The sequence below is a fragment of the Polyergus mexicanus genome, unplaced genomic scaffold, assembly GCF_030449975.1.
Source record: "Polyergus mexicanus isolate NDT 795.1 unplaced genomic scaffold, iyPolMexi1.0 SCAF_9, whole genome shotgun sequence".
Lineage (NCBI taxonomy): Eukaryota > Metazoa > Arthropoda > Insecta > Hymenoptera > Formicidae > Polyergus > Polyergus mexicanus.
The window spans coordinates 1,156,537-1,172,159 of NW_027223329.1; the positions used below are offsets into that span (position 1 = coordinate 1,156,537).

At 38.3% G+C, this 15,623-nt stretch overlaps 1 protein-coding gene across 1 annotated transcript in view; it reads right to left on the reverse strand.

The window, feature by feature from the left end:
• Nucleotides 1–2,159: 2,159 nt before the first annotated feature.
• The window catches only part of LOC138936292 (zinc finger protein ZIC 4), a 33,456-nt gene continuing 19,992 nt past the window's right edge, over nt 2,160–15,623 (reverse strand). The window contains exons 2-3 of the mRNA XM_070301566.1: nt 4,892–5,061; nt 2,160–2,958 (exon numbers count right to left, since the gene is read on the reverse strand). Coding sequence (XP_070157667.1) covers nt 2,635–2,958; nt 4,892–5,061 — 494 coding nt within the window. The 3' untranslated portion in view covers nt 2,160–2,634. The remainder of the gene's footprint in view (nt 2,959–4,891; nt 5,062–15,623) is intronic.

Genomic DNA, 15,623 nt, shown 5'->3' on the forward strand with positions numbered 1-15,623 from the left:
AAGTTTAATCATACTACCTTGTAAATGTCTCATGTCAGATCGAATAAATCATAAAAAAAGATAACAGTTTCTATTCTCAAAAACATTCAAGTTAACCGTTATACGAATTTCACAAAATGACCCGAAGTCAAAATAATACTATCATTTGATGCATCACTTGAAGCCTTACCACTTTTGTTCAAAATTTTTTTTCTAAAATCCATAACTTTTGAATAAAAATACTATAGAATAGTATAGAATATATGTATTATAATTATATGGTAATAATATAATTATATATATACCTATACATATACCATTTTTCAAAATGGATATCTCTTATGGTCAGCATATCTTTGTTCTGGCTTTCGAAATTTTAAGTTTATTTTCATTTTTAGAATGGAATTTTATAATTCTTTGACATTAATTAATTCTTCTTAACACAGTCTACGCATAAAAATATTAAAATATTTTGTGATATCTATATATGAATTACATTACTAGTATATATTATATTAAAATGTTATTAATATTATATATACTTATTATATATTATATATTATATGTGACATAATTTACAGAAATACACATATTTCTTGTTGGAATATATCACAATATATATAAAATATTTTCAGCATTTTTTTATATATATTTAATTATCTATCTATTTATATGCACGTTTATTTCTATTTTGTGTTGGATTTAATCCGCACAAGCGCCTATTTTTTTAATAATAGTTTTAATCGATAAACTGTAATTCAAATTATGTATATATAATATATTTTGCGTAGGTATATACACAAATACATTATATATAAAATATTAAATATTGTAAATTATTTATTTTTTGATTATAGTTTTAATATCTTTATACGCGAAATGTTAAGAAGAATCGATTTAATTTTTTCTCTTTGTTGTTAAGAGAAGACTAATATGTTAATTTTATCTAATAAATAAAATTGCCTTAAATCTCGAAAGTACTTCATATAGAATATAATTATACTGATTATTTAATATTATAGATCTGTTCCTTTTGTTTGCATCTTCCACATCCAGATTTTTCGTTCTCTCTTTCTCTGACTGTTTCTATAATGCCCGAATATACATTCACGTTTCGTTTCAAATATAAAAAGTTTCAAAAAAATGCAAATAAGACAGATTATATGTCTTTCGAAACAAAGTACATCTAAAGATTGTTTCTTAAGGCTTCTGGTCCCCCTTATTGACATTATATTATGATGTCAGAAGCGAGAAATTATGAATTTTAAATAGCTGTAAAACTTGATCAATCAGAAATACTTACAGAGATGCTTTAAATATATTTTATTTAATGTATTTTAAACATCCGTAAGCGCTTCTTTATAAGATCAACTAGGCTACATTGATGCATTGTACTGATCATATGTGCATCATATATGATGAAGCTCGAAGAAAGAATAACTATTTTGGGGCTCAATTTTTCAGGCTCGGCAAAAACAAAGTAATAATTAAAATTTTTGATTAACTGAACGAAAAAATTGCTTCAAGCTATTCTCTTGCAATTCTGTGAAAGAGTTAGTACAAATTAAAATATGTTTGTTAGAAAAAAAGATTCGTTCTTTCAATTTGATTACAAGAGATATTAGAGGTATTTTTCTGTTGAGAATTAAACTCTGATAATATATAAACTTCTTTCGATTCAAAATTATTTTTAATTTGAAATTATTTTTGAATCAAACTAATGACATTTGTAATCGTAAATATAGTAGCGATACTAACGAGAATGAGAACCTTTTAATAAGAAAATGAGAATTAGACATTTTTAAAATTTGTAGTTTTATATACTTTTTTATATTCATCATAAGCTTAAAATTGAATCATGTTTGATTGTTATAAATTGGGCCCATTTGGGTTATCTTCTTTTTTTCTTTATCCATTGTCGAGAACTTGAATTTTTTCTTGAAACATCATTCGACTTTTGCTGCATTCCGATATTCACTGCTAGTACTAAAAATCTATGGTGTACATATGAAGTAAACTATACATTTCCAGTATTGGCAGTGAATATTAGAACGCACCCCTTGATGATTCGGTGATTGTCATTCGAATCTTTTTTTTTTTTCTTTTTCGTAAAATCGTATTCATATTCAGCAAGGCATTTTATTTCATATCATCATCTCGTACTGAGAGATATGGGAAGAAAAAGGGAACGGACTTCCTTATCAATCTTCATGAGTGAGGAAAATATGAGTTTAATAATAAGAATCTCTCGATTATCAATAAGCACTCTTACTGAGCGCTCATTTGATATCCCTTTGTTCGCCTAGATATTTTTTCTTTGACTATAATTTATCCACTTTCTTGACTGCACATTCGTACGTCATTCGCAAGCGCAGTTCATCGTCATATAAAAACGGAACGACACACACAGCCAATCTACATGCACATTTTCAAACTTGCCGAAATCCACCTCGCTTAAACTCTGTTCATAGGCGAGTAAAAGTGGCCATAATTGCGAAACTCGAATCTAAACCCTTTCAAATTCCTAATTCAATCAACGGTTTCGGAAACGAGCACTCTCTCATTGGACCTGCCTCGCGATGCTAACCATGGTTGTTGCTCTGCCATATTTTTTCACTATTTTACTATTGACTATTTTGACATTTATTCATTCAGTTAATATGCAGCCGCTTGAGGATGTATTAGCTGATTGAAATGATGTCCAAGATGGTGAGGGGGTGGTGGACCCGGTAAAGGTCCAGGTTGAGGCCCGATCGTCGGTGGTTGACATACGTACCATTCCGCCAACTCTGTTGCTCCGCGACTCGACGGATGATTCGTGGGCGGTGGTGGATTACTCGTCGTCGTCGTTGGAGCAACAGGAGGTGGTTGAGGCGATTCCGTGTGATCCGTTACGGATACGCTACAAACGCTGCTGCTGCTTTCCTCGCCCTCGCTCTCATACATTCCCATCTTTCCTTCGCTGATCACACCGTGTATCTGCGTGTAGAGAAAAACAATTAAAATAACATCTTACATTAGAAATTGCAAAATAAATTCTCTCTTGTCAGGTGGATTATGATTTTTTTAAATAAATTATCACTCATCTGACAAAGAGAGATTTATTTCGCAATTTTATATAATATATAATTTATCTCTCACATATTTTTTACTCCACAATATATATACATATATGTCTGTGTGTGTGTATGTACGTTTATTTATTTAATTATATACACTGTGTTTCGCAAAAGGCTTATAACGTTGAAATCGATCATCGAGATATCGAGGCAGAGATTACGAGGAGAGCAGTAGCTTGACTCGACCGTTAAAGCCAAGACGAAAGTAACAGGGATCAAGGATTCCTTTCCATCTCTTTTGGTCCTTCCTTCATAATTCAGTAAGCAAATCTCGACGACCGTCTTCCCCGAATCGCGTCTGCGAAACTGTGGAGTATCAAGAGCGCCCTGTCAAAAGTAACGTATCACGCATATATCTCGAAAATTGGTCTTTTTAAATCAACTCTTTTTTGAAAAGAATTTTACGATCAAAGCAATTTTACGACACTGTATTTATTTAAATTAAATTATATTAAATAAATATATTATTATATTTATGTTGCGCGAATCTCGATATAATATATTTCAAAATATGATGCCTAAAGAAAAGAGATACGATCCATGTACCGCACGTTATGTGTCATAAAACGAGGAATAAAAAGGGTGAAGTGGAAATAAATATATATGTGTATCATTGTGTACGTATTCCAACCGCGTTTTTTCTCTCTATACTGACGAGAGCTGTATTAGGGGAAGCGATAGACGGTCTTGAAATAACACTTACTAACCGGAAGCTCGTATATTTTAGAGATCGCTGCTTTCCTTCTTATCAGTTGATTCGCATAAATGTAAATCCATTTTTGCAGAATGTTTCGCGTAGATCAAAATGTTAAATTATCTATCTATTATAATAATTTGGCCTAATCGCAGAGACTTACGATAGCGACGAAATTTGGAAGCTTCTACTCCCCACAGTTTGATATCTTAAATAAAAAATTTGTTTCAAAAGAATTTTGAAAAAATTTATGACGTGTATGTCAAATAAAATTTTCTAACGCACACACACACACACACACACACACACACACACACACACACACACACACACACACACACACACACACATACATATATATATATAATATACTGGGTGGCCCATTTTAATCCATCCAGTCGAATATCTCAAAAACCAAGCCCAGAAGAGAAAAATGTTTCAAACAAAAGTTGTGTGGCTTCAAGGGGGCCATAAGATGGTGACAATGATTTCACCTTGGAAAATCATTTGAAGGTCATGCGAAGGTCAACTTTAAAATCTTAAATGGAAACCCCCATTTTTTATTTAGTATTCTTGTAGCTGACATCGAGAGCTTTCCAAAACCACTATAATAAAGTATTTTTTTATTAAGTACTTTTTGAGTTATTTTATATTTTAATCTGACATATTTTGATATAAAAAATTAAATATCTCGTAAAATATTTAGTTTTTGATAATTTTACCGTAATACTTCTATGTACAGAATAATGAGACAAATCAATTAGTATAAAAAAAAAATTGTTTTTAAGAAAATTATTTACAATGTATTCTTTTAAACAATTATTTGTTTTTTTTTTGGCACTAATTAATTTGTCTTATTATTCTGTATATAGAAGTATTACGGTAAAATTATCGAAAACTGAATATTTTACGAAATATTTTATTTTTTATATCAAAATATGTCAGATTTAACGCAGTGTTTCTGAGATATTTGAGTGGGTCCTTTAAAATGAAACACAGGCAATTAAAATGTATAAATATTGAATTTTAAATAGAACATTCTCATTGACCATGAGTTAGCATCATACATCTGTATGATTACTAACGCATGATGATATACCTTCATGTGTTTGCGTAGCGAACTTGGATGAGTATAAGATTTATCGCAGCTCGGTTGCCGACAAATATAAGGTTTGTCCGATGTATGAACGTGACTATGTTTCTTTCGATCGCTACTGTTCGCAAACCTCCTTTCGCAGCCGGGATATTCGCATTTGAAGGGCTTCTCGCCTGAAAGAAAGAACGCAACGATACAGATTCAAATAACATTTTAATTAAATATAACATATAACATCTCTAGACTAGGGCAAGAGATTTACAATAAATATAAAATATAAAATCGAAAAGGATTGGATAAAATAAATTAGATTAAATTTAATTTATAAAAATACTCGTGAGAATAATTAAAAATAATATGTCAAGGTGCTAATCAGATCAGTGTTACGAGTGCGATGAATTGGAATAGAGAGGAGTCAATGATTACGTAGGTGTCAGTAATCAAAGGACAGTAATTACGCAAGCAAGCGCGTTACACCATACACAGGAGAGCCTCGTCTTGATAATAGCGTATCTTGATAAGTGGCGCGGCGCAACTCCTTTCGATGGCTTCTCTTGGCTTAGAGGCCATGCGAAGAGCAGAAGAGAGAGATATCGAGAGATAAGGTCCCCTGCACACGAATGGCCGCCGCAGCCGGGGCGCAACGAGACCGCGCGCGCGCGCGGGGTGGCGTGACTCTTATTTATTTCCAACGGAAGTTGACTGGAATATATTTTACCGTGTCGGTCCGCACCCCCGCATTCTACTCCCTCTTCCGGAGCTTCCTCCTTCTGGCGCTCTCGAGAAGAGCGGAGACGCGCGAACAGGAAGCGCGAACTTGGCGGATTTTTTATGGGAAAAATGGCGACCGGACACTCTCTCTCTCTCTCTCTCTCTCTCTCTCTCTTTCTCTCTCTTTCCCTTTTTCTTTCTTGCGCTCTCGTCCTTGAACGAGTCACGGCTAGAATTGGGAATATGTGTTACCGAAACACATAAAACCGAGACGAGCGCTAAGGGAAATAATTCTGCGAGCGGAGTTGGATCTGTACATGTCTCGGAGTTTGAAATGGAAAAGAGCTGATGCAAGGGCACCTTTTTTTTCTGCTTAAAATATCTCGATTACAGAAGAACATATTATTAGACAATGATTAGTATTAGAAATATTAGTGATTTTTTTTTATTATTTTATATTTCAATTTCTAATTTATTATATATCGTGCTATTGCCATAAATAGTTACTTATTGTTAATAAAAACGGATTCTTCTTCAAAGAGCATGTCGTTTCATTCAATTTTATGAAGCTTAGCGAATATAGCCGATTGTCTGATTGTCGCGATTGGCAATCTTGTATTTCTATATAGCTTATTAAAATTTCACATGCATAACGACATTACGTCGCACGTATTACGTGTGAAAAACATGTGTGATAAGATTACGAAGGCAAGAGTGACATGTACATATCGCGATACTGAAATTATATTCAAATCGTTCGGCGGGCATCTGCGGCACGCGGGCATCATAAGTAGGTGTCTTAAATATTTATGAAGCCATTGAATAAGAGAGATAGCGATTTTCACGCACGGTGTCACCTGTTATCTCAAACGATTCTGCTGTAACTCATTTTCATTTTCCTTTCCGTATTCGTTAAGGAAAGGAAACATTTCAATTCTTGGATCTTATGACATTTTGCTTATCTCGATCGCGTCTGCAGCATGAAACGCATCGAGATATACCTACACACGATACACAAGATATTTGCGACAATCTGAATATTTATAAGCATATAAAAAAAGATAGTAAATTACTTAGAGCGCAGGTTAAACAAAAAAAAAAAAAAAGTTTGTTTCTCAAAATTATAACACGATGAGAACAATTTCAAAGCGCGAGAATCACACGTGGGAAAAAAAAAGAAGAAGAAAACTTCTTTTTATTGTATTTTTGAATATAAGAATTATTTTCCGTTGAATTCTATAATATATATTATATCGATTAATTTGAATACGCGACAATTTTACGATTCGCAGCGAATGACAGCGGCCGGTATTATATACGCGTGTCTCAATCTAGATCCCTGTTTCACAAAAGAAGCGCCCTCGACTTTTTGCGACCGGTCTCCACCCATCGATTCACACCTCCTCGAGAGGAACCCTCTCGTGCCGAACGAAAAAGGGGCACGTTTGCATCGTCGCGGCCAATGCGCCATCGTCTGGTGAGCCAACAGTTCGCGTGAAAAGGAGCCTCCTCTAGGGAGAAGGAAGGGGGAAAGAAGGGTGGGAGAGGGGAGAAGAGGGCGAGAGGCACTCCTTTCCAAAACAGGACGATTAATAACTTTTCAAATCTGTCCCCGGCAGGGCCGGGGAGACCTTTGGTAGCGCGCGCGTTGGCAAATAAATAGCGGATAAATAAAAGCGCGCGCGCGCGTCTCTCCTACGTCGTTGCATTCTGTCGTGCGCGCGGGGTTGCGTGTGCAGATGGCAACAATATGCCATGAAATATTGCCGGCGGTCGATGTGTGCTACCGCCGCGATACGCCACGCACACAGCGTCAGCGCGAGACGACGATCGGTTGAATATAGGGTGTCCCGAGAAATGTTTTATACCTTCAATTTTAATAACGGATTCTTCGAGCAATCTCCGGAATCGATCTCTCTTGATTAAGATGTCGTAGCAATCGATAGTTTCCAAATTAATAAGCGATTGAAGACGGACGGCTTTCTCGCAAAATTATTCGTACTCTTGGATGGGCGCAATCAAATACAGGCAATTTAACGGAATTAAATTAAATTATGCGCACACATACGTAGTTTGTAAATTTGACATTTCAATTACGAAATATCTGAATTTTTCATGATTCTCTCCGACAAGAAAAGAGTTGAGGAATCGGTCATGAAAATTCCCATTCGATCTTTCGAGACAGCCTGTATAGGATGATATATGAAGCGTTGCGCACGTAGACGCATGCTTGAAAGATAATCATTCGTGTATGCGTATCGTTATGCACATACGTAGCGCAGTCACAATACGAATTTGCGTGGCTCGAGATATATACGTACGTACCGAACGAAATGGTGTAGATACGGAGAAGTCCGATTGTGTGTCGGGTTCGCATCCCCGAACACGCATACCTGCGCCAGACTTGAAATTCATGGTGGACCAGGTTACACGCCGTGATATAGCAGAGGCAAAGGGGAACTATCGAGGCAGTTCACGAGGAGCGTAGTGTAGGCACAGACTGTTATGACTTTCAGAATGGGGAGGCACAATGGTCCAGATCCGCGCCGGATAAAATAGTTATTATAATCGTTTTGGCTACGCGCGGGGCTGGAATCGACGAGCGATACACGCGCGAGCTCGCGCGTGTAGGTACATCCAACATCTCGTGTGGATGTGCTAGATTTAGACACTATATTTCAGAGAGTATTTTATATACGGGATATAGTCACAGAATGATCGTATCGTATATATCGTAAAAGATATTTACGACTGAATCGTAAAACAGAACTGTCAATTTTCAAAGTTAAACAATATCTTGCAATATCTAATTGCAAATAAAGTTTCAAGCATGTGTAACGCGACGAATAATTTTATCGAGATTATTTACATCAGTATTTTTTACAACGCATGTCATAATTTCTAAACATTTGATGCAAGACTTCATAATTATAATTAAAAATTTAACAAAATCATGGAATTATTTTATATATTAGGTGTACACAACTTTGCTTCCGCCGTTTTCCTATAGATGGCTTTAGCGGTAAGTAGTGGTCGAAATAAATAGATCATAGACGTCATGCGATAAACTTGGGCATTTGTCAACATAACCCCATAAAAACATTAGTCGATTTGTGTCTGCGTCATAAAGTTATTCTCGATTGAGAATGTCAGTTTACGAGCCAAATTCTCGTCATTTGCGGGAGGTTTTAATTTTCTGCCTCAATATGAAGAAATCTGCGGCTGCGGCTCATCGAATGCTCTCAAATACTTATGGCGAAGCCGCTATTAGTGAAAGAACGTGTCGTGAGTGGTTTCAACGCTTCAAGAAGGGTGATTTTCACGTCGAAGACCGGCATATCGGTAGAAGAGAGAAGGTTTTCGAAGATGCAGAATTGGAGGCATTACTTAATGAAGACTCGAGTCAAAGTCAAAAAAAATTGGCACGATCATTGGGAGTGGACAATACTTTGAATCATAAATGTATAACCAGTTTTTTACAATAAAGCCTCGAATTTTGGAAAAAGAAACGGCGAAAGCAAAATTGTACACCTAATATGAATGCAGAAGAAGAAGAGAAATTGCATAATTTTAAAATATAATTTTATAAATCAATTATTGCACATATATATTGTATTATTAAATGTTCTTACTTAAATTTTTTTGCGTGTCTCCTTTTTTGAGAAACATTTTTATAAAAATTGTAATTCCTGATTTTAAAATTGACGGATATTCTTAAAAAAATGTAGGTTGTCTTGTCTCTAATTCTTTAAATTTCATAAATTTCGTGTGTTAAAAAACCTGTGTAAAATAACGGTATCTTTGTCGAAAATTTTTTGAACGAGGGCAACAAATTTCCATAAAAGTCAGGCTCATCCGATCGGAAGTGGTTCATCAGCTCGAAAAAGGCAAAAGAGCGTCGCAAAACCGAAGTATAGAATTTCGGCTTTTCTTCTCCGCATCTTCGAGGAAAACTCATTGAACACCGGTTTTCGGAAAAATCGGTCGAGTGATATATGGGCGTACGCCATTGTCCAGGGGCCCGAACTCGCAGCCTCATCCTCTTCCCTCGTCGTCTCTCTCTCTCTCTCTCTCTCTCTCTCTCTCTCTCTCTCTCTCTCTCTCTCTCTCCCTTCTCTGTGTATAGTGCATCTCCCGCGTATAATGAATGATTTTCGCGGCCATTGTATTCGTGGAGGGCAGTCTTGGGGCCCGCCGGACATTGTTGCGAGGCTCGCCGAATCGAGAAAACCGAATCCTTCTCACCTTTACGGCGACCTTTCGACCTCCCTCCTCTTCCACATCCTATTTTTAGGAGCCCCTCAAGTGGATAATTTTCTTGTTATACGTTCGGCATTAGTAGGGAGATCCCCGAAGATTCTCTTCTGTCAAATATATACGTATATCGATTTCAACTATCGCGATCGAGCGACGAGATACGAAAGAATCGCAGCAATATCATTGTGACTCGATCTTACTACTTGATCAGGACCACTAGATATCCTGGATCTCTTTACGCGAGTCCGGAACGAGGCCAAATCTCATTTGCGACCGTTCTTTTTTTGCTGCCGTTTATATTCCGCCGAGGAATTTTCGTTCCGCGGCTCGAGCACAGATTCGAGATTGGTAATTCTTTTTTTTTTCACATTGGAAGAACGTCGAAGCGTGAGAGTGATAAACGCGTCATTCTTGCGATATGAGTCGGGGATAGACATATATTCGAGAGGAATTAAAATCTCTAACCGCGCTCTACGAGAAGATGGTGATTTCATTTGCGGCGTGATATCGCGGGAGAATGAAAGCAATCGCTGCGCTTTAATCATCGTTCACGATGCTGGATGGAACGAGAGATATTCTCTCTCTCTCTCTCTCTTTCTCGTGTGTATATTTCCGAGAATATGAATCCGGAAATCCAACATGCGATCGATATATTCAACGTTGATTCTCCAATCACTTCTGTCATTCCGGGTCATTCGACACAACTCTCTGCCAGCGGGATGTTTACGTAGCACCTGCATTTTGTGTACCCACAGATTTTGTGTACCCGGATCTATATTAGCGAGAACGTTTCCTCTTTCCGCACGAGCGCCTCTGCGAGAAGAGGAGAAAGAGATAGAGAGAGAGAGAGAGAGAGGAGACGGAAGCTCGAGGAGATGTCCTGCAACTATAACCGGAGTTTTTACCAAGATGATCGCGCGCGAAGAGCAGATAACTGGGGGGGGGGGGAGAAACGGGAGGGAGAGAGTCGGCCGAGGGAAGAAGAGCACGGGCGAGGGAAAAAAAGAACCGCAGATCCGTGGGTAAACGTAACTACCGGTTGATGCGCCGATCATTCTGCCATGTTGGCTTTGAAAGGGAGAGCGCCATCGGCAGATGTTTCTTTGCCAAGGTAATTCGAGTGTTTGCTCGTTCCCTCTCTCTTTCTCTCTCCTCTATTTCTCTCTTCGTTTCCATATTCTGTTTCGCTTGCGCTAACGCCCTAGGTCGAGTCTCGAGGAGGCCCCACGGGCCTCCATGATATACCCACCTTTTGATGTCTATTGGAAAGCACGAGGCTGCTGCTACCTCCAAAGATCGCGTCGGGATAAGATAACGGTTAACCCAAATAACGCTGTGATGGAACTAGAGGCGGATCTCGGTTTCTTTTTTCCCATTTCTCTGAGAGCCGCCTAAGAAATTACTATATCATTCCGGATTTAATTACGTATCTAATTCCGGGATCGATGTAAACGATAATACTAAATGTGAAAAAAGAGAGAAATTTATATTATTCGCTTCCCCTTCGCTATATAGGGGAAAAAAAAAATAAAAAATATTCAGCGAAACATCTAGAACGATCCAGCAGCCCACGGCGTGCCTGTGGCGCGACGTACTAAGAAACGTCGTCATCCTTGATCCGGTTCCGCGCGAGCGTCTCTTTAGCCGCTCTCTATCTTGACGTTTTGTCGTGACTTGTTGAAAATTCGGTAGCCCAGTGTCCCCGCACGTAGGCGCAGTTTAGGGCCGTATATCCCTGCGCGTTATCTGAGTCCGGGACGCTACCGTTGCGGATCCCTCTCACGGACAGGAACACTAACGCGCGCGCATCCAGAAGGAGCCGGGAGGCTGGTGTCGCGTCGGTTTTACACGACGTTTATACGTGTTTATGTAAACGCCGCCGCCAGGTCCAGCGCGCGCGCACGTGGTGCTGCTGTCGCTGACAACCGATTTCTTTCCCCCTCTCTCTCTCTCTCTCTCTCTCCCTTTCTCCTTCTCTTCTCTCTCGCCTTGGCCTCCACGATCTGACCATCTCCGTCTCCCTTGTAGGAAGATCAAACTCGAAGATTTTTCGGAAACTGCCGGCATAAAAGATAGGGCGCCACGAGGCCCGGTATGCCGTTGTCCGTCTAGAATTACCAGGGTCGGTACCGTCGACCTATCACTTCCACGGAACGAGGACACCGGTACAATTCTCACAGCATTCCTCGCGGCATTTTTTACGAGCTGAGCTTTAGGCGACGCAACGTGACGAATGAGTTGTCATTGTGATAGATCAATTATATCGGATAACGCGATCGTATGGCTAATTATCACGATATTTATATTACAAGTTTAATTTCTTTCGAAGATCATCGAAAGTGTTAAGACGACGATTTTCATGATACTATTCCTTGGATCGATATCAATTGATTGATATAACGATCGATATCTACGCTGCGCATCGCTGCGTTCGAATGTGCGATCGATGAGAAGCGAAATCTTTTTCCCGCTGTCCTGTATAGGGTTGCCACCCGTACTTTAAAATAAAGTATTGTACGTTACTTTGGACGTACATACTTTATAAATATTTTGTAAAGAAATAAAGTACGCTAAAAATACTTTATTATACACAAATAAAATTTATATAAATTTTTTATTGTTTATCGATAAATCCTTATGTTACTTAGAGAAGTGGTTCAATTTCAGCAATACAAATTGACTATTTTCACTTAACAACTTTAACCTAAAGGCTCAAATCAAATTTGAACATTTTGTGAACATAATTGAATCTTTAAATCTGCAAAAACTTAATATTAATATGGACAATCTATATTCCGAAATATTATTAATGAATGAGTTACTTGCAAAAATCATTGATTGCAAAGATTTTACAGATATAAATATAACTACTGCACAAAAATGGCAGTATATTTTTAATCGATGTGACAATTTTCCGAATATTTATAAAGTTATTTCATATCTTTTGTCTGTTCCCGCCACTTCAGCGTTTACCGAGAGAGTTTTCTCTGTAATCAATCTAAAATGGCGGGAAGAGAGGAACAAAGCTTCTCTAAATTTAATTAAAAATCAGTTGTTGATATATCTAAATTTAAATATCGGTTGTAAAGACGCTGTAGAAGTCTTTAATAAAGACAAACGAACATTTATTAGATATTGCTAAAAGTAATAAAAAATATGTATGGAAAAATAAATAATATAAAAAATATTGATGTACTTTTTTTTATTTAACGTATTTTTTTTTTTCGTTCTCAAAGGCGTTACATACGTTATTTGTTTTAAAAAAAGGTGGCAACCCTAGTCCTGTACGTCCCTGAACGCCGAGAGATATTCGCATGCAAAGCGCGCGGTACTTATTCGCGGAAGGTGGCATTTTTTCGGAATGACTCACGTGCGCATATAGTTGTCACGGTGCGGAATATCTCTTTGCGCCCATCTTTAAACTCGTAATTGTATATCTTCCCTATACCGTAGGAAACGTGTTTCTGTGTTTTACGCGTCTCTGAAAATCGTTCGGCCGCCCGTAAAACTTGTACGAGCGACGAACGCGCCCGTCCCGGCGTTTTAGAGATCTTGCGAAATATTAAGACTACTGGTGGTAGAGTGTGCCCGAGCTCCCAAGGAGAGCACGAGAGAGGAAACACGACTCCGAGTTAAACTAGTTCGTGACGCAGACACGCGTCTGCGTCGTATCTTCTAATTGATTTTACTCTACGCTTCTAACTCACTGTTACTGAGAAATATTTTTGTAAAACCGAGATCGCGATGCGTAATACAATCAATTTGCGTTTGTAAGTAATATAGCGAGCGATACGATTTCCTACACGTTTTTCGCGTTAACTGAAAATGGCGGATGTCGGCTAGAGGAGTACCACTCTGAAGGCGAGCTGAACAAACCGGAACGGCAATCGTCGCCGTTCGAGGGTCCTTAAGAGGGATCAAAGATTCTCATCGGGGCGAAAGGTACACGCGCGCGCCTAGCTCTTATTCCACATTCAAGGGCTACTGAAAGTCTCGTCAACTTTTGCGCGGTGGCGCTCTTCGTGGAAACAGCGTGCAAACAGACGTCGGCCGCATGCTTCGGCACGGCTCCGAGATCCTTGGAAAGGAAAACGAAAATAGGCCCCGCGCCAGGCTTACAGGAACGGAATTCAGCGAGGTATTGTTGCAGCTTTGTGCACTGGTGCTAAACGGCATTGGCAGAAGGCAAAAGAAAGAGAGAGAGAGAGAGAGAGAGAGAGAGAGAGAGAGAGAGAGAGAGAGAGAGAGAGAGAGAGAGAGAGAGAGAGAGAGAGAGAGAGAGAGAGAGAGAGAGAGAAGGAGGAATATTGGAATACTGACGCGACAGAGGGCTTGTTAGAGATCTATTGTGCCGAGAGCTTTTCCGCGTCGAATCCGCCGATGAACCGAAGGCGCTTTTCCGCGACCGTCTCGAAAGATTGCCGGTTACATTTTTAAGAGAAAGCGAGAAGATGAGAGGAAGGAGAAGGAAAGAGATAGGGAGAAAGGAGGAGTGACCGGTCAAAGGGAAACATCGGCGGATTAGCAGTTTTGGGTTTTGAGAAGCGGAACGAATTGTGTTTCGAGTAGTAGCGTATATATGGTATATATATATATATATATATATATATATATATATATATATATATATATATGTGTGTGTGTATACACATATATACTGCTACGTAGAGGTACCGCGCTTCTTCTATATGTATATATTTTCTTCTCATCTCTTTCTCATCTTCGATAGTATTTGGGCTATATGTTCCCTCGGGCCATTATTCGCGGTATTCCGTGGCCCCTTTGTCCTGCGCGTCTAATATGCCGCTTTTTCTTCTTTCGGGCACCTCTCACCGCCTTCGAGGATCAATTTTTGCAAGCGAGGAAAGAGATTTCGTGCGTTGTTACGTTGCCGTTTTGTATAACTTTCACTCTATCCGTTCATAGAGCGAGAAACATGCGGACAAGTTTCGAGGAAACAGCTTTTCTGAAGAAAAGTTTCAATTCTCTCTCGTCCCCGCGCGCCTCACCCTACTCTTCCTTTTCGTGGAGAGTCCTGCCAAGTACCCTCTCGCAGACGTCGAGAAGGAAGTTCATGATTTACGTACGGACAGGGATTAAGCGGGGAAACCTCGCGCGACGGATACTTGAGAGAATATAAAGACGAGGGGGAAAAAATGACGAGGAAAAGGGGGAATATATATTAAGAATGAGAGAATATACATTAACTGGTAACGGCAAGTAATCTCGGAGAAGTTTCATTAAACGTCATAGAAATATTATAAAATTCCTTCGATTCGGCGCGAGAGAAAGTTTTTTTTTTCCTGTTTATCGAACTGCTTGTATAATTGTTATTAATGGAATACAGACTGTAATAATATCGACGAAGTGAATTTTCATATAAAAATAACTATAAATATATATTATTAGAATTTTTTTTTTTTTTTTTTCCAATGAATTAAAAACCATTTATGTCTCCTGAAACTTTTATTACGTTTGCAACGTTTTTTAACATTTTATACAAGTCGGATAATATCCGTTTCATATTTTGATATAAAAGTGCGTTTCAAAATTGAATGCAAATTGCAAATATTGAAAGTAGACACTCGATGTATCGTATGAATTTTTTTTATTAGCACAAGAAGATTCGCGTCAAAGAATGTTATTAGTTCGTCTTGCAGAATCGCGTGATAATCGGAACATAAAGCCCGGGACGGCTTAAGGCAGAAACAATGTTACACGAGTACGAGGAATGCCGAGTTAAGCGCACTTTAGTCACGGTTAATTT